We start from the raw sequence: 25966 nt of genomic DNA on the forward strand, positions 1-25966 counted from the left end.
CGAAATTAAAATATTGCTTCCTTTATTCCTCCCTTACATAGAACAATAGATAAATCGACTCAGCAGAAGACGGAACTCCACAGGAACAAATCCAGACATATCCAGTAGCAGCATGAACAAAGATTTTGCCAAAAAAAGAAAAAAAAAAAAAATCTAGCATCAAACGCAAGGCCATTTTTTGTATTTAAGCTCTTTCTATAACCTGCAAGGTACCAAGTCCGCTCCTGAATTTTGCTCAGGACTGTGGTGGTAGAGCACATGCCAGAGACACCAGACACCATGCCCTGCGGCCTGGTGTAGGAGGGGGAAATCAATAAGAATGAGTTTGACAGTAATTCACTAATTGCCAACGGTGCTTTCACATCCAAGGCAGTTATCCGTGCTTTAACATCCAAGGCAGTTATCCCCGTTCACGGTTTACCGTCACTAGACTCCATACGCAGAGAAATTATTACCGAATGATTTACACCAGAAGCTGGGGGCTTTGAGGCCTACCTTCAGCTAGAGTTTTTCGAAACAGTTTCAAGTTGAGTAAATCAGACTGTAACATTCAATGCAGCATTTATTTTGGGGCCAATGGATGCAATACTCCGCCCAATAACGAGGGGCAACAGCTCAGCTTCTGCACCGTAAATTCCAGCGCAAAGTAAATTTAGTTTAGCTGCAGAAAGATTTCCCAAAGTATTTCCAACAGCCATATGAACAGATATTATCTTAGCACCTTTCCTGCATCTGCTGCTCTCCCACCCTTGGAGCACACTGCCTTCTACAGCAACGGAGCGAGGTGCAAGTTTGTGCAGGGCTGATTTGAGGCCGCAAAAAACTCAAAGATTTGAGTCTACCTTCCCAGTAGAAGCTTTACTGGGTCAAAGAACGAGTTGAGTAACGTACCACAGGAGAACTCCCAAGTAAAACAACGTTACTCCAAATAAAAACCTTTAGGCAGTACTTAGACATCCCAGAAACAACATCTACCTGGGCGACTCTCATGCTCTAATTCCACCTGCAGCATAAGGTATGTTGGTCAACAAGCAAGTGTTATTAGCAGACTGGGGAACCACTGACTTTTATAGAATCATAGAATTGTCTAGGTTGGAAGAGACCCTTGGGTTCATCGAGTCCAACCATCTACCCTACTCTACAAAGTTCTGCCCTACATCATATCCCCCAACACCACATCTAAACGTCTCTTAAACACATCCAGGGATGGTGACTCGACCACCTCCCTGGGCGGTCTATTCCAATGCCCGACCACTCTTTCTGTGAAAAATCCTTTCCTAATGTTGAGTCTAAATCTACCCTGTTGGAGCTTGAAGCCATTCCCTCTTGTTCTGTCATTAATTACCTGTGAGAAGAGACCAGCACCAACCTCTCTACAGTGTCCTTTCAAATAGTTGTAGAGAGTGATGAGGTCTCCCCTCAGCCTCCTCCTCCTCAAACTAAACAGTCCCAGCTCCTTCAACTGCTCTTCATATGATTTGTCTGCTAGGCCCTTCACCAGTTTCGTTGCCCTCCTCTGCACTCGCTCCAGCACCTCGATATCTCTCTTGTATTGAGGTGCCCAAAACTGGACACAATACTCGAGCTGTGGCCTCACCAGTGCTGAGTACAGGGGCACAATCACTTCCCTACTTCTGCTGGCCACGCTATTTCTAATACAAGCCAGGATGCCGTTGGCCTTCTTGGCCACCTGGGCACACTGCCGGCTCGTATTCAGCCGCTTGTCAATTAGAACCCCCAGGTCTCTTTCTGCCCGGCAGCTTTCCAGCCACACCTCCCCAAGCCTGTAGCGCTGCATGGGGTTATTGTGGCCCAAGTGCAGGACCTGGCACTTGCCCTTGTTGAACCTCATACCATTGATGTTGGCCCAGTGATCCAATCTATCTAAGTCTCTCTGTAGAGCTTCCCTATCCTCCTGGGAATCAACACTCCTGCTTAATTTGCTGTCATCTGCGAACCTGCTGATGATACACCCTATGTCCTTGTCGAGATCATCAATAAAGATGTTAAACAGAAATGGTCCCAACACTGAGCCCTGAAGCACACCACTTGTGATCGGCCACCAGAAGCAACTTATGAACCCCTGTGATCCTTTTCTAGCACGATAGGGTTAGATTTACGTACTCAACACACTCAACTCGCCAGCAGAAGTTCAAATATACCAGAATTGGGGTCCTGCCCATTGATCCAGGTCTGTGTGAAGCAATGTGCTGCGATAGATTATTTCATAAATATCAGTTAATACTTATCCAAACGCATTAGGTACTTAAGCTGAAGCTGGTAGAAAGAATAAGCACATCAACAAAGATGACGAACACAGTACGCTGCCACCTCGAATCTATCGAGCCATAAACCAGGTGGAATCCCACATGCACTTGCTTATGGCCTTTGCCTAGATCTTCTCTCCTGCCGGCGGTGTTAGATTTAAAAATTTGACTGCAGCTGAGTAAAGGTACATACACAGAAACTACTTAGATAATATACTTGCACTAAATTTAAAATAGCAATCAAACTTTTCTTAGAATCGCAGAATGGTTTAGGTTGGAAGGGACCCTAAAGATCATCTAGTGCCAACTACAGTGTCATTGGTCCCACCAAAAATCACTGGTAAATCTGTTTTTTTATTTCAAAGGACCTGCAACTGTGCTTTCCCAAAAACTCCAACAAATCTGAGATCTAGAATAACTTCATTTTCGTGAATAACGTATGCCAGTTGGCCAAGAACGAAAAAAATCTTTCAAACTAGGAGATGACGACCTTTTTAATTTTCCAGTTTATCTCACGACAGCCTAGTTTAGGCTTCAAACAGTCCTCAAAAATCAAAGAAACTGCTGTTAATGATTTAAGGAATTAGGAAATTGTGTTCATATAGACCTCCACTGCACACTAAATTTGCTACAGCCTTCATAAAAATGAACAGCAATAGAAAGGAGAAACGAAGACATGCAGTTGAAGAGCATTTGTTCATTTCTTCTACTTAATTTAAAGAATGATAAAAAGTCTTTAAAGAATGGTGAAAGCTCCTGCAATGGAAATTAGGTTTGTAGAAGTTTTTCAATACCAGTCATAATAACAGATTCAAATAAAAATACCGTGTCTCAGAGCAGCTTTAAGCTGCACCATCTCCTACATCAGCAGTTTGAAGAAAATACCAGGGCATTTAAATACATCATAAAAGTGGTCTCCCAGTCTGCCACATCCCAATCTTTCTAGTAAATAGCAACTTTGAGATTCTAAATACTGTTTACTTCGGATATATTTATCTTACTGTGATGTTATGTGATTTGAAACAGTTCTCAAGGTTTTTCCAGAAAACATAATCATTGCGAGGTCATTTTCAAGAGTTAGTTCAAAATCGGGAATCCTTGGGTATCAAGAAGACAAACTGATTCCTTATGCAAGGTGAAGGACACAGCTAGATAAAAATAAAGAAAACAGGTCTGCTGAGTAAGCATTTCTCTGATTTTGAAGGCCACGGGTGTGAAGAGGGCACACGCCATGTTTTAACAGGAACAGATGTAACCGTTATTTTAGACTTCAGTATAAAATAGTCGTGTTCAACAACATAAGATCAGCCTATAGAGAACAAGTGACTGTCTAGTACATCGGTACCGCTGTAATCACACAACGCAGCCCTCTTCATATTTTCCCAGCGCAGAGCACGTTGTATTTTGAAGAGGAAGAATTTTCTACGTGAAGCACTGCAGTTCCCAAAGGGAACCAGCGCAGAGGATACGGCAATTAACTACCATAATTGCAAACTCGGTAGCAAGCAATACACTGATGTTCCTGTATAAAAGGTGTTTAAGGCTCTCATTTCACTGCATCGTTTTCCTTTCAATAGCCATTATACAACGTCTGAGCTTAGATCACCCTCCTCTCCCTCTCTTCAGCCTCCGAAGGCAGCATGTCCACCATCCTCCCAGCATGGGGACACTAATTCAGGGCCAAAGGTGTATCAATATTCACCTCACACAGGGATATTTAGTAATCAAAGAGACTGTAGCACTAACAAATGACAGAATTGAGAATTCAGTTCAACCTGTAACAGGCTACTATGTTTCAAGCTTACTAATTAAATATAAGAACGAATGATTGCAAAATTTGGAAGAAGTTAAAAGAGACTAAGAGTAAACACCATAGTATTTCACAGTTAAAGCAGCGGACCCAGAAATTATTAAAAAGAGCTGTTGACACTCTGATGGCAACAGTATTTCTGCAAAACGTGGCAGAAGGACAAGAGCCCCAACTTTTGGCTTTCAGCTCTCCCAGAGACACGAGGATGCTGTCCTCTCCTTTCCACGTGAAAGGCATTTGTAATCGGCGGTGGCACGGCAGAGGAGCAGAGGCACACATCAAACTAACCTTTTCACATGACCTCAATTCCTCTTTATTAGAGGAAAACCACACTCCAGCTATGTCTGGGTTCCAAAAGAGACAGTTGCACGAGATACACTGATGACAACTTTCAATGTCTGCACTTTTAAGGTGTAAAATTCTTTACTCGTGCACCTGAATGATGGCAGGTGAATGAGCAAATGAATGATGCAAAGTTCATCAAATAAACCGGCTCTACGGCCAGAGGAACGGCTGTCCTCAGCAGGCGTATTTTGGTCAAAACGCTGCTATTTAGCAGTCATAAAGATGGGACGGCAGGATCCAGGCTGCACAGATACCCATCACCTGGATGCTTTTCTCGTTCCAAAGTCAGGAAGTATAATTTTGCCTAATTGGCATAGTCAAACAAGCATCACACACGTATACTAAAGTTCTTAGAAGGGGGAAACTTAGTACTACTTGAAAAACCATTTAAGCAAACCATAACTCCGCACTTATTTCAACCATAGACTTAAAGAAAGGTTAGGGGATGAATTAGCCATGCTGGCACTAGAACACGTTGCTAACACCTTGCTTGCCTTTGAAGCAATTTTTGAAATGTAAAGATCATGAAGATGTCAGATGTAAAACGAATTCCCAGGGGAGAAAGTGACAGACAAATAGATGTTCACACATAAAATATTTCTTTAAAAGTTTATCTGTTACTGCCATCTCCTGGCAACAAACTAAATTATCCTCCCCCCCGCCCCAAAACAAAAAGAGATGAGAACTCTGAGGAGCTGTAAAGTTAGGAATAACCAACCTAGTGAAGAGGCTACACTGCAAAGCATGCCTGGAAACTCAACAACTGCATAGTCCTGTGGAGGTTTTGGTGGTGGCGAGTTTGGTATTTTACCCCTGCTCTGACATACCTGTCTCATCTTTCAGAAGACACTGAACAGGTCAGTTTGAAAGTGGAACCTGAAACACCCTTCAGAGTTAGGCTGAGAGCATCGCTTGGTTTTCACCAGTGGACAAGTGTTGTTGAATCAAGTTCAAAGGCTTTAGGAGTTTTATATGCAGCATTCAGCATATTTCATTATTAGAAACCAGTACGTTGTATTTTACATCCTTCGCGCAAGTAGGAATGTACGTGTCATTTAAGTAGTTTCAGAATAATTTAATTTAGATTACTATTTCAAGACTATTAAAAAAAAGTATTTGGATCACAGTCAGGATGGTAGACAGCACGCACCAGGGCCTGTAACACCTTTCAGCACGAGGCAAACGCAGAATTGTTGGAGTCCATGGTTTTGTGACTCCCTATTTAGAAATGAACGCGATGTACCAGTAATACAACGTGTGTACTCGTCAACATAAGTTCAATTGCTTTCAGTTTTCTTTTCCTTGGGAAATACTGTTTCTCAAAAAGATAGTTCTCCAGATTAAATGCGGTTGAACAGACCTGATTAAGAACAATGAGACACGACACGCAGGAACATTTTGCAATTGTTCAGCTTTTCACACAACTGCATTTGAAAGAGCAATAAAAATCCTCTGAAAAAGTCGTGAAAACCTGGATCCAAAGCCACCTCTCAAGCTTCGAGTCTGGAAATGCAACCCGAATGACCGAGGTACCACCAACAATTCATCCAAAAGCTACGCCTTTTCTTGGAGAGATCAATGTTGCGATTTCTGGCCCTTGACAAGACACTTTGAAGCCAAAGTGAAGAGCTCAACAAACTGCCGCTGAGGCACCGGGAGTCATTAATGCCATTTGCTCAGAAACAGGTACAAAACTCCGGAGAGTTGGCTCCAGCATCCTGAACCGGAGCCTCTCCTCCACTTCGGGGAATGGCACGACAGAGCCTATGCTCTATGGGTATTTCAGTGCGCTCTGTGCCTTTCTGGGCTGTGTACAGAGCTCAGTAAGATCAGGCTAAGATCCAGGTCCTTCTCCAAATCCAATTTTCAAAACATCATTTCACCCTAACATACATACCGAGCACTTAGAGTCAAGGTTAGAACGTGGTTCCTAAGGAGAGTAACTCCCCAAATAAACTCAAAGTACAAGGAAAGTCTTCCTTCCTACGGTGACTTTTGTTTCCTACAGGTTAGGAATGTTCTCCAGAAGATCGAGACTCAAGTGTTATCTATTTTACAGAACTATCAGACCACGCGTTTGGAGAGACAAAACCCAAGTGACAAGTGCTCAGCTTGTTTTTATTCACTTCACCAACCCAAGGCCTTTTCAGACTCTAGTTTGTGGTGTAATCCTAGTGGCAAATGCTCATTAATGTTTAATTGCACTAAACCAAGGTTTTCAATAAAAGCTAACTGCAATCAGCCACCACAACACGCGTTATCTCCCCAAGGGCGATAACATACACACGTATCCGTATCAACCTGGGGCTGCACACTTTTAACATGTACAGCCTCTTCATTCCGAAGCCAATATTCCATCGAGTTTTAAGGATCAACTGCGAATTACTGGGCAGAAGCCCTTTATTAAGATGCATAATTTTCACAATTCTGTTTAACACTGGTCACAGTGAAAAACAGATTTTTAAGAAGTCAGAAACTCAAGTTAAAATACCGGAATCTCATCTTCTATGAATTGACAAAGCCTTGAAAGTTGTATACTGAGCACAACTACACAAATGCTTTGCCACCAAGTCTGTTCTTAAGCTTTTTACTGCTTGCAAAAGTGCACAGATTTAAGTTGTTAAAAAAAAAAAAAAAAAAGACATCGAGTGAAATATTTACTCTAATTAACATAGTAGGAACAGGTCCAAAGCACAGATACTTAGACGGACCTGCTATAATTATTTCAGACGACATGCAGGACTAAGTTTAATATATATCAAGGCCCGAAACAGCTGTATATACCTATTTTACATTAAAAGATGGTAAGCATTTAGTTTTATAAACAGTTTCTGAAATAGGTACTGAAACCTATCAATTTTATTTAGTAAAAGGCATCTAGCATTTACTGGTACACTTTTCAAAGAAAAACATTACTTCCAACTCTTATTCCTCTACAAAAGGCTTTTGCAGTTTTATAGAAAATGGTGAAAAATTACAGCTGTTGTTGATTATAGGTACCAGATGAAGGTTTGGTTGAATTTCAATAATAAATTAAAACAATTAAAATCCACAGGGATTTCAAAGCTCAATGTGTAAATATCACTTTGTACGAAAATGAAACCCAAATGTGGGATGTCAACTCTATAAAACTGACTTACATTAGATACGAAACAGTCACTTAGATCATACAACTGCACAGGCTTTTATTACTTCAGAAACAAATTTTAAAAGCAGCCGGGCCGGGTTTTTACTTGCCTGACACAGCGTACGGTTCTCATACAGTTTTAACACACAAAGGGACTTTCTCTCCTAATCAAGGGTGACAAGGCAGTGCTTAAGGGTCAAAGCTGTAACTCACCTAAGGAAAGGGCACAAGCTGGATGAGACCAGGCAAGGAATATTAAGATTATATTAAGATTAACACCTTAAAGATAATTAAGAGAACCAAAAGCACCGAGGGGAGATAAGTTACTCTTGCAGTGATGCTGCCCACTATAGGCTGCAGCGTTTTGAGAGTTGTTTTTGACGTGCTAGAGGAAACACCGGTGGCAGATGTGGAAAAAACAATGGGTACGGGCTTCCGAGCCGCTTGATCAACGGGACTGGCGATGGGTGACACAGCTGTACGCCACACAGCGATAGCTGATACAGCTGGGCACACGCCACCGCGGTGCTTTGTAGTAAAGAGCCCCAACCACAGCCCAACTTGTAAGAACAGAGCCTGCAGACTAAACATTCTGCCACCGCTTACAGAAAAGCACAGCAGAATTAGCACTTTTTTTCCACTGAAGCGAAGGGAAGCCAGAGACAACAAACTTTTTCCATTTTTTCCTGCATTCTCACAGGTGTAAAATCAGTAGGGACGGTAGCGAGCAAAAACTCTTTCCATTTAAAACAAAGGAATTTTCCTTCTTAACGATAAGATAGTTTCACTTGTCTTAAGCTTTTAATGTGATGTTAGTCCAACGCAGGATTGATTTCAATCAACTCAGATTAAGTTTTTGGGTAAATTTATACAGGCGTTCTCCAAACACCACATTATCTTTAAGAAAGGCTGAGTATGGGAACAGTTCCCAGTATTTACATCTTCAAAAGCAACAAGAGTTGTAAATATAAATATACATTTATATACACAAATGTGTGTAAGTAAGCCTCAGCTTACGCAGCTCCCAAAATTTTCTTAGGAATAAATATATAAAATGAAGGAACTGTATGTCTTCATGTAATCAGCCCTGAGGAATAAAATAAAAGCAAACACAATAAAATTATAATTGAAGCTCATACTTGCACATGATGACCAGGACTGTCTATTTCACTTTATTTTTTAGCGAATCTCTGACACTCCCTAAAGAAATCAGAATTCAGTATTTTGAAACCAGGCTGGAAGAAACATCCACACTACCGAAAGGAGATAGCTCTCCCGTCAAAATGAGGAGCACATTTTTATGTGTGTGGCCAGACAAGCTAAGTTCTTCTATAAAATAACTTCCGTGAAACTGAGGTGTGGGAGAAAAGGACGTTCCCTCCCTTTCGTAGCCCTCTTTCACATTTTCAAACCTGTTTTTTAAGAAAACAGAGCACATATGAGATTCCGTATCACTTCCTGCGTCCTACCCCACGTTCTTCATTCCCCTCCAACTACTAAGTAGTTCATTCCAACCATGCGTGACGGATGAGCCAAAAATCCTCCCATCACCTCCAAAAGTTGAATTCCTCCAGGTTTCGTGAAAGTATAGCGGCATTGCAGAGCAGAGAAACCCCTAACACGCAAGCAGCGTTCTGTCCCAGACACCAAGAAAGCCCATATGCACAAGACCACCTAAGCACACCAACAGCTACAAAAGCTTCAGAGCTTGTAATACGACCAGCCTTTAAAGGAACTCGCTCGCTGCGGGAGCGAATCTGTGCTATTATACTGCCAGCGGCAAGCAGAACATTTTTGACCACTTCTTTCACGCTCATTTCCCACTCTGGAAACAACGTCCACACATTTACCTTTCAAAGAATCAAATGAATCATTCTCCCCAGCAGCAAAAATCCACGGGTACAACTCTTTCCAGAAATTAATGGAAAAACATATACAACTCACCAGGAGGTGGAAAGCTCAAGATTCCATATACCTAGTTATTACTGCTCCGTATTTTTTTTTTTTTTTTTCCCCCCAAGAAACGCATATAGCAAGTGTAAGAAGAGACTTCATATTGGAACTACCGACACAGGTTTACACTGCTTGGTGGCAGAAGAGGTTCTGAGCAACCAAAGGAAGGAATCGTGGCTGGAGTACACAATAAAAATCCACAACTGCTTTTGCTCGAGTCAGCAACAAGACCAGGCAAACTAGATTCACCCATCTAAGCACGCTGCTTTTTCTTCTATATTTCCCAAGTCTTAAATAAACTAACACGTAATAAAGACTTCACAAATGAAAACAGCTCTATAGTATTTTCTACACCTATGGGGTTTGTATGAAAAAGGAATTTAGCCCAGAAATTGCAGAGATACAACTTTGACAACTCAGTTCCAATTTAAACACAAACCATTCTTCAGGATATGCTATTCACAACTACTTTTACATGGAACAACACTGGCATCCAGTGGCCAATTCAATTAATCACAGAAGGGAATGACTGCAGCTCCCCTCCTGCGCTACTTTTGACTAGGGAGCATCACTTTATTTATACGAGACAATCTAAATGCGGAGGATGTTCCAAAAGGTTTGCATACACCTGAAGTATTAAACAAACAAGAAAAAGTATTTATAAATGCGCCTCTTGTAAAATAAGTATTAATTTACCTGGTAACGCAGTGATGAAGTCCCGTTGTAACATGGGCTTCAAGTAAGAGTTAATATGTCCATGCTGATAGTGACACATTCGTGAAATAAGGTGTTCCACAAATTCAACTTGATCTGATTCAGACCACTGGTCAAAATATTTAATACACAAGTCTTTTTCCTTTTCGTAGTTTCCTTCCGATGGTCTTTTTCTTGAGACAATCACAGATGAAGTTCCGTTACTTATCTGTTTTTAGAAAAGGAATATCAGTATTTAAATATAAACAAGAAGAGGAACAGCTTTATAAGAGCTCTCTCGAGGAAGAAAATCTGAGAAGATGCAAAGAAATACTCAACAGAATTAAATTTTAAAATACACTCTTAAAGCAGTGAGTTACGCCATACAAATGTCAGCTTTCATAGGTAGAGATGAATGAAAGGAGCTTGCTCATAATTATAAGTTATTTCTTATACTGAAAGACTTCAATTCCCTTACACTTCTCACCATTTGAACAGCAAGGAACTTAATTCTTATTAGAACAAACTTTTCCAGATTAAACCAGTGGTTTCTTCTGCCATGTTGCAGTTTGCCTCTACTGCGTACTGCAGTGTCCCTCCACAAATTATTTACACAGGTTCCAGCAGTTAAAATAATACACATTTAGAGACGTACTAAAGTTGGGTATTAATTAACACAAAAATTCAAGACCCTCGTGTCAGTGTTGAACTGCTTGTCCATAAATGAAAACTGAGAGCTATATGATGTCAAGGGATTGTTTTTTGAAAAACAGCTCATGTCAATGTTTGGGACATCCACATAAAAACATGATTAAAATCCTGGGAGCTTTCGCTACAAATAAGGATGCTACAAGAAGAACACCCCAAGACTTACTGCTAATTAGTAAATAGAATCAAAGATTGACAGCAAGCTCTTCTGAGCCCTTCAGGAGACGAAGAGGACTGCTGGGGAACAACTGTCAGTTCCCTGAAATATTCCCAAACTTCTTCAAAGCAAATTGGTTGCAACTCCTTGCCACGTGAAGGTGTTGAATTTTTCCTTTTAAATGACACTCGTGCTCAGAAAGGCTGAACTGTATTCCCAAGTATCCTTTGACGCAGAATTCTCCTTTCAAGGTCAGCACAAACTACAAAATCTGAGAAGATCTAGTAATTTCTCGAGTATTATTCATCGGTGTCATCCTTCACTTGAAGGCTGAGCTAATTTTAGGAAGATACAGTCAAGGATGCATTACATATGTAGTAAGGATGCATACAAGGATGACTGTGCAGAAGCATGATTTGGAAGTTTCTCAAAAGCAAGAACATACAAAAACGTGCCAACTCTCTCTCTAAGCAAATGTTAGTCCTACCTGCCATAGGGTATTTTTCTTTGGAGACTCATCTTCATTCTGATCCTCCATTACTGACGTGTTCTAGGGGGAAAAAAAAAAAAAAAAAAAAAAGAATTATGACTTCAATTTTTTTATTCTATGGCAATTCCTTGCTCAACAAGCATTATGAAAAAGCAAATCAACTGAACAGATAAAATTCTTTTTCCCAGTGAATGGAATTATCAAAGATTTCTGGCCACAAAACCTGGGTATTATAAATAAATTCCCCTTTTAACTGACATGTTTATCAATTCCATTTACTGTAAAGATAACTCCCCAAGCCCTCTTCAATTTCCTTTGACAGGTTTTCATGCAGCCTTTCAATGCTTTTCTCAGTGGGAAATAAATTCACTTTCATCCTACTCAAGCCAAAGTAATTAAACCTGTCAAAGTAATCAACTAGCACTTTCTGCCAAAGTTAAATTGCATACGTCTAGTTGGGGGAAAAAAAAAAAAATAAAAAAAAAAAAAAATCACTCTACGCTACTTACATGCAACAGAATATGATTTTTTTTTCCCAGCTCTAGCTTACCATAAGGAAGAGGGACCGTTCTCTGCAGAATGTCTCTGTAATTCACTGCTACAGTCTGTCCCCTATAACCCCTGGCAGTCACCATCTTTCTTCACCCTGACTTAATTACAGTGCTCTCCCCACAGCATAACTGTTCCTCCCTGCTGTTTTCTTCCCTTTTGGTCGAGGACGAGATGTGAGAATTTCTACACTCAGCTGCAAATGTTTCTTTTAGAGCCGACCTCAGTTTTTCAAAATCTTTCACTCGTTTCTTCCCTTTTTGGTTTTGAATTATCTGCTCCCTTTTGCTGTCCGTACCACAGTCACCCATGTATTTCTGCCCACTCCTTGGTACCCCACACCTAGGCAATTACGGCTCATCTAGCTTCCCACCAAGCCTTTCCTCCCCGTTATTCATGCCCAGGAGACACTCACTAACTGGCAGAGGGCTATCGTGAAAAATAACGAATGTCTTAAAACACCGTATTTATCTCAGCCTTCTTCCCCTCTATCAGCTGTCTCGGCAGAAAGAGGAACAACGCACTCAAGAGAAACACATGATGGAATAAGTCACACAATTCCTTTACTCTTGCCATCACAGATTATGGATTAACCCCTTAATAACTACATCCAATCCCCATTCAAAACAATTCCACCTCAAAAGCATTCACCGCTTCATCTCCTCCTCTTTCTTGTATAAGGGATGTACCGCACCAAAACCAGAAAACTTGAAAAATTAACAGCATTACCCCTTCCTCCACCACCTGACTACAGCGCTTTGTCTGAAGTCTACCTTGAACCCTTTCCTGCCTTGCAGTTAGGGGTGAAAAAAACACACAACACAGAGGAGAGATGACATTATGGAAACTACGCCCACTGGGTGATGGGAAAACTCCAGTCTACCTTGGTTACGACGCACGTAACAATGACAAACACAAGGCCAGGAGATGGCCAGCAAAGAATCAAAAAAAATGGACAAAGGTAGTAAAGGTTACGCCACAGATACGTATATTTTAGTGCTTCTGGACATACATAGAACAGTAACACTGGAAAAGTAAATCACCCTTTCCATGTTTTCAAAATTATAGTCTCTTGAGGGCCATTCCAGTTACGAATAACTACACACTGCTCCCAACCAGCACTACCACTGATGTGCCAGCAATGGGCGAACGATGCTTTCCCGCCACACGGTGCCACAAGAGGGAGCACAGATCAGCCATAGACTTACTGGTAACCAGCGGGCCCACACCAGCAAACATTACTGCAGGGAATTATGCAGGGTTTTTTAAATTTGAATGTGTAGAAATACTCATTACAGTGATTACATGTTGCAAACAGTGTTCCAATTTACTACATGCTTAAATGAGTAACAAACATCTCATCCCCTTTTGTAGTTGAAGGATAAATACACGCATCAATCCCGTGAGCTGAGAGCAAGGAACAGGCACTCTCATTGAGAACATCAAACATGGATGGCGTGGGTCAGCATATTCAGCAGAGATCACACATTACATCTCTTTAGCCCCAACCTAACTTTGCTTTGGTAGGTCATGGCAAGACTCCGCCATTGCTTTCTTCTCCTCCTTTATTGGGAAACATCTCAGAGATCATTGCTAACTCCCTGGGATGTAGGCTAAGAACTGTCTGCTACATCACAGAATGGTTTAGGTTGGAAGGGACCTTGAAGATCACCTCATTCCAACCCCCCTGCCCTGGGCAGGGACACCTCCCACCAGCCCAGGTTGCTCCAAGCCCCGTCCAACCTGGCCTTGAACACCTCCAGGGATGGGGCAGCCACAGCTTCTCGGGGCAACCTGTGCCAGGGGCTCACCACCCGCACAGGGAAAAAATTCTTCCTGATACCTAATCTAAATCTCCCCTCTTCCAGTTGGAAGCCATTCCCCCTCCTCCTATCACTACATGCCCTTGTAAAAAGTCCCTCTCCGACTTTATTGTAGGCGCCCTTTCAGATACTGGGAGGCTGCTATAAGGTCTCCCCAGAGCCTTCTCTTCTCCAGGCTGAACAACCCCAACTCTCTCAGCCTGTCCTCCCAGCAGAGGGGCTCCAGCCCTCAGAGCATCTTTATGGCCCTCTTCTGGACCTGCTCCAACAGGTCCATGTCCTTCTTGTACTGAGGAGTCCAGAGCTGGATGCACTACTCCAGGTGGGATCTCACCAGAGCAGAGGGTGAGAATCACCTCCCTTCATCTTCTGGCCACGCTGCTGGGGATGGAGCCCAGGATGCAAATTGCCTTCTGTTGATTGCAGAGCAAGATTTTGTCTTCGGTGTGCGCCTACTCAATTCTACTGTGCCTCTGCTGCTGCCTAGGTAAAGAAAACTGGGTAGCAGACTTTTAAGGAGATGCTACATCCTTGGCATGTCCACTGATGCAAGGGAAAAGTAGGGCGACCGCATTTCTCCTGCCTCTCTCCACTTGTCCCTCTTCCCACAGAGCATCAGGGCATAGTCTTGGCTAAGAGGACAGCGTCTCAGCTCCACAAACGGGCAACCTGGCACAGGCAGTACTGCTGCTGAGAGATATCTCCATGACCTCTCAACATCTGGGCCATGAATATGACGGCAGACTACATGGATTGATTTTCAGGCTGGAAATTTAACATTGTATTTATGTATTTAATTGGGAAGTAGGTAGCTGTGTTAATTTAATAGCATCTACTACAGTGTTTATTGCTTTTTCTCTCTTTTCCACTCCTAAACTCACTGCACATTTTCTTACTATATTTTAGGGCTTGAGGGTTCTTTCCACTCCCAAATATATAGCTTGCTTTCCCTATTATATCTTCTTTCTAATAAATTCTCTCTACTTTTGTCTTAAACACTTAATTTGGGGGGTTATTCCGCAGATAACATACATCTTAACTCAATGGATTTTACACATTATACACAGACTCTAATGTGTCTCTAAAGCACTTAAGCCTACTAACTGAAGACTAAAAGATGACTAGGTGGATCCTGTCCTGTTGTCTGGAAGAAGCAATTAGACAACTCTAATCTGTCCTGTACATCCACAGCACTCGGCAAAAGAAGAACTTCCAAATTCCTAACAGCTGGTGTCACTGGTCCTTGCTGGGAAAGGCCTCCCGCTCTTGTGCAAGAAGGAAGATAGGCATCTACAAGTTCAACTCTTCCCTTCATCATGCTCTTCCCTTCTCTTACCCTGTACCTCGTTGTTTATCCCACCCACCCTCTACACAAAGCTACCGTGCCGGCCGCCTCCGCAGGTTTCCCAGGCAGCTTTAAACTGGCATTAACGCGGACTTCACGCCGCTTCCCTGCAGCTCTGCTTCTGAACAGCATCAAGACCTGATCTAAATGATGACCTCTCATTCAGCGACTCCGGCAAGGCCACGAGCTCCTGCACTTGCAGACTCTGAAAGAGCAAACTTGATATTTTTACCCTCAAAACCAAGAAGAGCCTCGCAGCTTCTCACAGTGGAAGCGTAGCTTCTAAATATTGTCAGTTAATCCTGGTTATAAGTTCTTTTTTTTTTTTTTCCCCCAGAAATTCTTGTTAAGTTGCTCACAGCTCTTGCAAAAGTGGAACGATATTTCCAACCAGCTGTCATTCCTTAATTAGCCAGCCTGGAATAAGCGCTCTGCAGCCCCTACTGGGAATGGCAGCAACAGCGAAGTGATAACAATGGGTCTAAGCATCAGTGTTTTCCGTTGCCTTATAAATACTATAACCCAACTGAATAAAGTTACACTGCGAAAAGCCTCTGTCTTTATTTTCACTAATGGTAAAACCAGCAACGGCAGTAAAATTTACAAATTGCTCTACAAGCTGTAGAATTTTAAAAGCTCTTTTCCTGAAGATTTGCATCCCATGTTCCTCACCTAGTTCCGCAGTAACTTCAAGCTTTCTTTAGTCTTTCTGCTCCACAATACCTCAAGTCTTTGGCATTTCTATGAGATGCAGATGAAGGTGGCAAACGGGTTCAAAAGTTACTTGGGGAGAAAGAGGTACCGACAAGCATAACTGCATAAAGCTTCCAAAGTGAAAACAACCATAAATGACCCCCATTATAAAACCTTGTAGGTGTTATAAAACTTCATAAATCACAGTTTCAATTAAGATCCTTAGATACCTGGTAGCAATCAAAACCGGCATAATAGTTCCCCATACGTATGACTGTATGACATTAGGTGTAAAAGCACCTAAGTTTTTCTATGGATGAATGGCACTCAGCCTGCGAGGCTCATCTCACTCAAGAGATACATGAAAAAAAAAAAAACCCCAACAACAACAAAAAAAAACAACAAAAAAAAACCCCAAAACAAACGCTGCATCTTTTCCAGCAGAAATCTATCTAACCTGTACGAGCTAACCAGATTCCTACCAGATTTGTGTTAGCTACAGGCAGGTAACGCTTGGGTTTGCGCCGTGCTTCAGGACTTGGGAGTGCCTTTAGTCACTTAATTGACGCCGAAGAGAAACAGCACGGTGCCAGCTTTGTTCTTTAACCCAGTTTTAGTTCCAGTATCGAGAGAGCAATTATAAAGCGATAGCAGTAATCCTGGGAACTGGGACAAGACACGCAAGCAGCAGCAGCAGTAGTACCTAGCAAGGCAGACAACATCACTAAGTTTCTTTGATGAGAAACTTTTCCCTACCAAAGAATGGATTCACAGGATACAAAGGACGGATGGACAAAACTAGGCAAAAGCTGTGTTACCTTGAGAAAAAGAATAGCAGTCTTCAATTATTTTCAGCTATAATGAAAGCGAAAGGGATAGAAAGCAAGAACTTCTGTTTCTCACTACCCTGGAGACTACAACAGTAATTCTCATGTGAGTTAAAGACCAAGCTAAGTCTTTAAAAATCTCATTTTTGACCAAGTTCCCACTCACTGGAAAAGATAATAGGAAATTTCATTTAAAATTACAAAATAGGCAAAACTAATCAAAACAGTTCAGCTAAACAGACTCCGATTTCCTTTAACAAAATCACATCTACATCTGACCTTAGAGAAGTCGAAGAAACGATGAAAAACAACGAATACATACTTGGATATGTTGAAGTCAAACACAGCAGATTGAGCTGGAGCTCTGCATACTCAAATTGCCTTCTGAAACCAGCTCTGCCAGCGCGAGGATTGCTGAAGGTATTAATTACACATTCAGCCAGAGGAGGAGAGGAATGCCACCATCCTATGTGACAACTGGACCACATCAGTAAGGAAGAAAGCTGGGTAACCATCTTCCCCATCTAAAAGCAATGGGCATGTCCCCCTCACAGTGACCCGCTTTTAATATAGCTAGAAAACCCCGAATGGTTGAAAGCATTTAAATATGAATGCAAGCCTCTCCTTAGGATATACTGGTCACCATTTTCTAATCCAGGACCATATTAAATAGTGTTTATTAACAACATCTTGATACTCGATCAGGGATAGGAGGGGATTTTCTTCTTTTAACTACTGAGATACTCTTAATAAAAATATACTGTCGCACAAACACTAAATGTAGTGGTTCTCCAACTTAGTTAACGCTAGCACAAGATGGGAATCAATTCTTCTCACAGCAAGGACCAAATCCCTTCTCACACCCCTCAAAAGCTGCGTATACCACCAGTCTGAAAAGAAATGCAAAAACACTACAGTGCTCCCAAATGCCAGGTCTGAAATAGGGGGGCACTACCAAAGTGTTCTTATCCTCACCACTGCAAAGATTCTTCACTTCAAACAGTCTCTTCAGAAGCATAGATAAAGGCTAAAAATCGGGGAACTACATAAAAGATTCCTGTATCAAAGGAGTAAGCATAAGTACGGACGGTTATTCAAATCTGGGTGATACAGATGTTTGGTATCACAGAGAAGGCAGCACCAGCAACAACACACCCCCAGCGATGGGTTTAACCTCACTCAGGTTGCCTATAGAAAATGGTTCCTTGCAATATTTCTCCATTAATTACATAAGATAAAATTTGCATATTTTTTTTTTTTTTTTAAATTTAGTGAGATAATCAAGCCATACCTTTCCGGGAAAACAAAAAACGTCCCTTGAGAAAAGTAGAAAATAGAGCCCATGGCCAACTGATTTTCCAAATAAAGAGTTTCTGAAAATATCTGATGGTAGATAAACTCAATCCACTGTCTGCAGTCACTATAAAGCACTTTGAAAACAAAGCTCTAAGGTTCATCAAGTTAAAATTTGACTTCGTTTTAGGCAGTCCTGCGAGGAGCAAGGAGTTGGACCCAATGATCCCCTTCCAACTTGAGATATTCTGTTTTCAACTTGAAAGTTAACTCTGCTGACCATGGACATGTCTATATTTGACATCTGTATTACCAACTGCTTGTTTCAGCTTAAATTAATCTATTTATGTAAGCACTAGGGATCTGCACAAATTAACTCAACACGCTTCATTTCTTACCTAGCTATTCTCCCAGTTGCCAGGTTTTATTTTAGTGTAGTTACTGCTGGAAGTTCAAACAAAAATATACTTGAAATACCAAAAGAGTCTACCAAGATCCAACAGCTGAAGGCAAAATTAGATGAAAAAAAGCCCTCGTAATGAAAATAAGGCGTCATTTTTATTTGGCCTCTGACTAACCACCGACAAGTTTACAGGAAGACAGGGTAAATTCAGGACCAGCAGACAGTTACCCAGTTTGGTGTTTAAAGCCTCTAAAAACAAACACCTCAGTTTAACCACAAGTTTTCCATGTGATGTTTTGAAGAGATACCTAATACTTTTCCATACCCAGTTTGACACCTCTCAAGGGCCTACTTTTAAGGAAGTTTTGTCCAGATCAGTAAATCCCCCAAAACCAATAGTTGCCTGCTCCCCTCTCTCTGCTCAGAGAAAGAAAATGTCAAGTCATTCTTCACCTAAATGTTCCAAAACAGTTATTTTTCACAGGTTCAAAAGAATACAAGCAGGTACTAAACAGGTTATCTTGTTTAATCACTGATGATTTGATGGCTAGCAATTAGTAGCACTACTTTAATTTTGTTTTTCAAGTATCAGTCTTCACCTTAACCTCATTACAAAATTAATTTGCTGATCTTCTGTAAATACGTAACTGCATTTCTTAATATTCAGTACGTCTGACTTGACATGAAGTTAATCTCAGAAGTCAGATCAGTGTGGGCTGAGTCCACAGAGGACTCACCTACGTAAGTTGTTTTTAATATGAAATAAGACACGAAAATAATCCAAAGTTCAGAATTATTGTTCTGATCCAATTCCCTGAAGCACTAAACAAGGGCTCCGGCCCCACCACAGAGCTTTTGGTGACGGCACATCCTTTTAATAGGTAGTTGTACGCACAAACTGCAGTCTCAAATTACCCAGCGGAGCAGTTAATTTGGTAATTCATACCCCAACCTGCAAGGCACAACCGCTGATGAAGTAAGGACCGTAACTGCAAAATCACCCTGCTGCCTTTTAGAACTTCAAAAATAGTGCAATACAGATCTCATAAAGATTAGTATATAAAATAAAAAATTAATCACCGATTAAACTAGCAATCAATCTAGGATGTAAGAAGAAACAAAGCAAAAATGTGCTACTTTTGTGCAAGTTAGCAGCTATTTTCCAGCACGCCTGTATTTCCACTGGGCAAACAGACATCGCTAGGAAAAAAAATACAATTACTACAACCCTGAGAGTCATCCAGTGTTTTCAGCAGCCGGTACCGTTTCTAAAATTAGATGGGGAGGATGCTTTTGATCCATAGGCCAATTCAAGTTCTCCGTGGTTGGGGCTTTTTTTGGTAAATGTGTAACAGCTTATTACTTCTTCGGGGAGGGCTTACCTCAACAGGTACCGCGGGATCACGTCTAACATATTCCTTGCGTAACTGTTTCAAACGCACCTGAACTCTCATTTAATTTTCTGAGTGTCTGGAATAAAGAGTCAGTAATCAAAAAAACCTGCCTGTATCCATCCTATATTAATATGTTGTATTTACAAGGACAATGAGTACTGAATTGTGTAATTGTAGCAATTTGATGACTCATCCCTGCACCATTCCGAGTACCGAAGCATGAAGGCTTGCAAAACTTGCACATCATGCAAACTATTTTGCTGAATATAAATACGTTGAGCCCCAAATATATATATGTATATATTTTAATCACTTTCTCTACACCTGCCCCTCAAAACCAGTTTTGTACCAGTTTTATGCAGCATCAGCTTCCTAAAAAAAAAAAAAAATAAAAAAAAATCGCAAACGCAGTTTTAAATTCAGTTAGGCAAGATTTGGGGACTACGTTAAGCCCTGCTGTAACATTTTCCACCGTGCAAGTAGCTCAGCTCAAGCTGGTGGTTGAAAAAATTTGAATCAATAATAATAAGAATAATAAAAAAAAAAAAAAATCTTAGGTTGTGAAAGAGCATCCAGCAGTAAGGGGCTGCCAGCAACTCTTACTGCAATGCTCCTCCACCTGAGGCTTACTGGTCATGTTTTACTTCAGATGAAAACTGGCTTTATTTGCTAAGCAGCTGGACTCTGCAGTCCTCTCCCAGCCTAATAGGAGGTTTAATTATACCTTCAGCTTTACAAGCCTTGCTTGGTTTTCAGCTGGCTCAGATCATGCTTTTAACTGTATGGTCACTCAGCCTTTCTTGGCAGATGCTGTATGTGTGCAGTACATTAGCAATTCACATTTCTGCCCAGAGCAAAAAAAATAAAAAAAATCTCAGTACTTCAATAGTATATTAAAGCAGTCAGCAGGCTTATTGATATCACTGCAAATGGCTGCGACCATTTTCCTAAAACATTTCTGAATTAACCTGCACAACTCTAGAGTACGAATACCCCAAAAAAAGAAATCCTTTCCATCTGCAAATAATAATTTTAACAGTAAAATGTTTACATCAGAAACAGAGCTATGACAAACTGGCTGTAGAAAGGTACACAGAAACTAGGAGCAAGGTACTGATTTTTTTTTTTTTTTTTTTAATTAAGAGACATTCCTTTAAGTTCTCAGCTACAATTACTTTTATTGGTTTTGCACTACCAATATTGCTAATGGTTCACCTAATTAATTTTCCAAATAAACCTGTTTAGGCAGAATTTATCTGCACTCCTAATCTTAATCCATTGCGAAGCAAAACAGTTTTTCCTCTGTACTTTAAGGCTCAAGGGAAACTTCAAGTCGTGTTACCTATACCATGAGCTCTTTGAAACTATTGAAGTAAACGCAACAAGTTTTCAGAGCTTCCGCTGCATCGCAGACACTCATCCCACGTTACATATTTGTTCAGACCATTTGCATCTACAACTATACCAAAAGCTACCCTAAATAACTGGATTTTGTTAGGCAGTTAGGAGGATTAGATATGTCAAGATTTAGGGCTTTTTGGTATAATGGAAACATTAAGTAGTACTTACTACCTTAGAAACTTTCTCAATATTTACTAAAGAGAACCTTTAGCTTTTATTTCCTGTATAAAACAAAAAAAAAAAAAACATCAGAAATGAAAACTTGATGAAGGGAATGAAGGGAAAATAATGGCTCAAGATTATAACAACTTTTCATCCTTCCAGAACAGATGCAAAGAAACCTCTTCCGATTCACTCATCTATTCATTTATAGGACTTGTAAAAAGAAAACAAACCATTTGGAAAGCTGCATTTCACTGCTGACTGCTCAAATTAGTACATCCATCAGAACGACTGTAACCGAGGAGTTACAGCACACGAAGAGCAGCTGACTTTGAGGACTCCAGAAGAAGCCAAACCGTTTCAGAGCTAACTGATGCATCCCTCCGACAGGCTATTTCTACCTTAGCCCTCCTGTTTCAAAGCCCTGACCCAGCCTGCACGCGCCTCCTACAAGCCAAGGAGTTCAGAGTATCGATACCAAAAGCGTTTGCTTGCGCCGTGTGGACACCCCGAGTCACGTGCAAGGCAAAATTCAAATTACGCTCCACACTGTACCGGGCTGTGTACAAAAGCTGGAAGTCGTACATTTTTCTCTGCGTTATGTTCAAGGGTAAACAAGGCAGAAAACACACCACTCTCCCCTACACAATTACTATTTCATATTAAAGGTAGGATAAGTAACATGACAGAAGCAAATTTCAAGCTAAGCTAGTAATTAGATGACTTCAGAGTCGTCAAAAATAAATTAGCCTACGTTAAGATTAACTACATTTGCAACTTGGCTGCCTGGTGCAAAGTTCAAATACTTCAAGGGTTATTCCTAGATTCCCAGAGGGAATTTAGGTTCAGATCTCCGCTGCTGGTTCCATGTGAAACCAGCTCTGTCCAAAATTAGTTCCCTCAACTGAAGACAGGCGCAACCTTCAATACGAAGGTGTCTAAAAAGCCGTATGAAGGACAGGACAGACACTGAAGCCAGTTAAAGATCCAGATCATTAAGCGATTTCTTTTCTCATATACACTACTGCTTAACGCATGAACTGGTGCTTATTACCTTTTTCTTCCCTAAGATCTAGAAAATATCTACAGCCCTTTAACACTTGATTGAGCAAAACAATAAATGGAAGTACTTCCAGCTTGAGAAAAGCGGCGGAGCAACAAACAGAAACACCCCATATCAAAGCACACGTAACTGAAGAATAATATCCTGGTCTCTAAATTGGAGAGACGTGGATTCGACAGATGGACCACTCGGTGGATAAAGAACTGGCTGGATGGTCGCAGTCAAAGAGTTGCGGTCAACGGCTCAATGTCCAAGTGGAGACCAGTGACGAGTGGTATTCCTCAGGGGTCAGTACTGGGACCCATGCTGTTCAACATCTTTGTTGGTGACATGGACAGTGGGATGGAGTGCACCCTCAAGCAAGTTTGCTGATGATACCAAGCTGTGTGGTGAGGTAGACGCGCTGGAGGGGAGGGACGCCATCCAGAGGGACTGGGAGAGGCTGGAGAGGTGGGCCCAAGCCAACCTCATGAAGTTCAACGAGGCCAAGTGCAATGTCCTGCACATAGATCAGGGCACTGCCAAGCACAAATCCAAGCTGAGTGGAGAAGGGATGGAGAGCAGCCCTGACGAGAAGGACCTGGGGGTACTGACTGATGAGAAGCTCAACATGAGCCAGCAATGCGCCATCGGAACCCAAAAAGCCAACCGTATCCTGGGCTGCATCAGAAGAAGCATGGCCAGCAGGGCGAGGGAGGGGATTCTGTCCCTCTACTCCGCTCTGGGGAGACCCCACCTGGACTACTGCGTCCAGCTCTGGACTCCTCAGCACAAGAAGGATGTGGACCCGTTGGAGCAGGTCCAGAGAAGGGCCATAAAGATGATCCAAGGGCTGGAGCACCTCTGCTATGAGGACAGACAGAGAGTTGGGGTTGTTCAGCCTGGAGAAGAGAAGGCTCTGGGGAGACATCATTGCAGCCTTCCAGTATCTGAAAGGGCTCCAGGAGAGCTGGGGAGGGACTTTTTACAAGGGCATGTAGGGATAGGAGGAGGAGGAATGGCTTCCAACTGGAAGAGGGGAGATTTAGATATTAGGAAGAAATTTTTCCCTGTGCGGGTGGAGAGCCCCTGGCGCAGGTTGTCCCGAGAAGCTGTGGCTGCCCCATCCCTGGAGGTGTTCAAGGCCAGGTTGGACGGGGCTTGGAGCAACCTGGGCTGGTGGGAGGTGTCCCTGCCCAGGGCAGGGGGGTTGGAATGAGGTGATCTTCAAGGTCCCTTCCAACCCACACCATTGATATTCTGCGAATAATTTAAAAATAAGCAACTCCAAACAACTACAAGCCCACAGACAAATTCACTGGCATTAAATACTCACACACTAGGACTGGAGAACCAAAAGAAGCTATAAGCTTCAATTAAACATTTGATACATAAGCATGCTTGGAGGAAAGTATTTTGTCTAATTTTTCTAAGATCAGATTCTGGCATTTCTTGCTCTACATCCCTTCTTGCTTTCCCTGGCCACCAGAACTACATCAGAATTTCTTCTCATTCTTTGATCTTTGCTCTTTTCCAAGGATCAGCAAAACTTTAAGCAGATTTTGAAGAGGTTTCTATATAAACTTTTTTGGTAAAAGTTATAAAAAGGTTATTCAAAAACACTGAGGGGTCTGAAATAATAAAATTGCAGTAACCCCCAACTATTTGTCTTTTGCAAAATAGAAGGTATCTGCACACTAAAGAAATATAGAAAAAAGTAGCAACCACAACAAAATATTCAATAAAACTAAAGCCCCAAACCAGTCAGCTACTCCAAGAAAGAATCCCGTGCAGTTATGAGTCCATTTTTTTCCTCCAAAGATGTACAGCAACATATTCCAGATTCGGCAACTCATGAAACTGTATCAATCCATCATAACTATTCAGGAAACCCTAATCACTCATTAATTGTCTGAAACATAATCTTTTGTTTATACACAATTTCAGTGTGTTTTTCTAAGTGCCAATATCCAAGCAACCAAAAACCTGGAGAGAAATCTTATCTCCAAAAAGGCTGAGGACTAACTTCAGCTAAGAAAGAACCCTTCAGTAATACAAGATGTTAAAAAAAAATACCCAAATCATTTTTTCCAAATATCCACTCAGCCTTGCCTGGGGTCAGCCACACACTCTGCATTCAAGTGCTGATTTTACATAAGTATTAAAAGGAATGTGCAATTGCATAATTTAGATTTCACATGGTTTATATCATGGATGTCTAAATGCTCCTGACCCATGAGGCCAGCACCACTTCTTCCCCTACAATTTCAAGAAACAGTGGATTAATACAACAAGCACATTGTTGTAAGACTCTACAGAAAAGGATTTGAGAACAGGAGGAACAGTTTGCCCAGTGTCTCGGGTTCCTCTTTTTGGAAGATTATTTTTAATCTGTAGCACATCAGTGCCTTGCTTTACGGTCCAGCACACCATCTTGTAGCGGCGTAAACGAAAGGTGGTACGCAGCAGCTCGAAAAGGCAGGGGAGGGCTGAAACCAACATACTGTGCAACAAAGCCCTGAAAGCCAAGCTGTGGCCACCGCAGCGTGCCAGCAACCAGCTCCATACTTCCTGAAGACAGTTGGGTTTGATGTCACTTCAAGAGGAAAACTGCTTTCTTTTACTTCCGACCAAGGGGACAGCGTTACACAAAGTGCCAGCTACGGTTTCTGTGGCCTGATCCGGAATCTGGAAGAGCTTTTTTGCTTCTGACACACTGCACTGAAGGATAACTTTGAAGTGAGCGGGGCTCAAACAGAATTTCATAGATACTGCAGAACAATATAAAAGTCTCTGCAGTAGAGTGATGACAATCACTTCGTAGCAGGCATCCTCCATTTTTACTATCCAGGTACTGAATTCAAAGGCATTTGGCCCAATTCTTATCATTTTGCCCAAAACACGTACTTACATATAAGCTTGAGACTTTCAGATTACATTTGCTCCAACGACCTGAGTTTAGGTGTGCAGAATTGTACGTGGATTCTTGTAACTTTACGGTAAATAATTTTTCAGTATTATATGCCTTGAATAAATTCTCTAGCTCAAGTATCTTCAGAAGCAGACACTATGATTTTCAAATCATTCATAGTGCATTCAAATTCTGCAATCACACATGCAACTTTAAAAATATCTTCACTTGATCCTCGTTTAAGTGATTTTTCAAGCAGGGCATTTAATTATTAGCTAGCAAGTAATCAGAGAACTTTAAAGTCCAGTTTGATTCATCAGTTTTGGTTGTTGGGTTTTTTTTTAGTTTCATAGATGTTTTTGTATTTTCTATCAAATTTAAACTCTTATGGCCCTAATCCATTTAGGACAACGATGTTCAACATTTATCATTATAAAGCACAAGGAAAAACAGCTGAAGCGTCCATAGACATGCCAAAAGATGTTTGCATTCATACACTTTATACTAAGCATTTAACAGGTTTATATTATTTTTGAATAAATAAAAAGTAGAATAAAAGTAAAAAAAAAACCA

At 41.3% G+C, this 25966-nt stretch overlaps 1 protein-coding gene across 1 annotated transcript in view; it reads right to left on the reverse strand.

Annotated features, from left to right (window-relative positions):
• The window catches only part of FBXW11 (F-box and WD repeat domain containing 11), an 80174-nt gene that overhangs the window by 26609 nt on the left and 27599 nt on the right, over window positions 1-25966 (reverse strand). Inside the window, exons 3-4 of the mRNA XM_082489999.1 lie at window positions 11548-11610; window positions 10199-10424 (exon numbers count right to left, since the gene is read on the reverse strand). Coding sequence (XP_082346125.1) covers window positions 10199-10424; window positions 11548-11598 — 277 coding nt within the window. The 5' untranslated portion in view covers window positions 11599-11610. The remainder of the gene's footprint in view (window positions 1-10198; window positions 10425-11547; window positions 11611-25966) is intronic.

The sequence above is a fragment of the Vanellus vanellus genome (assembly GCF_965231255.1).
Source record: "Vanellus vanellus genome assembly, chromosome: 13".
Lineage (NCBI taxonomy): Eukaryota > Metazoa > Chordata > Aves > Charadriiformes > Charadriidae > Vanellus > Vanellus vanellus.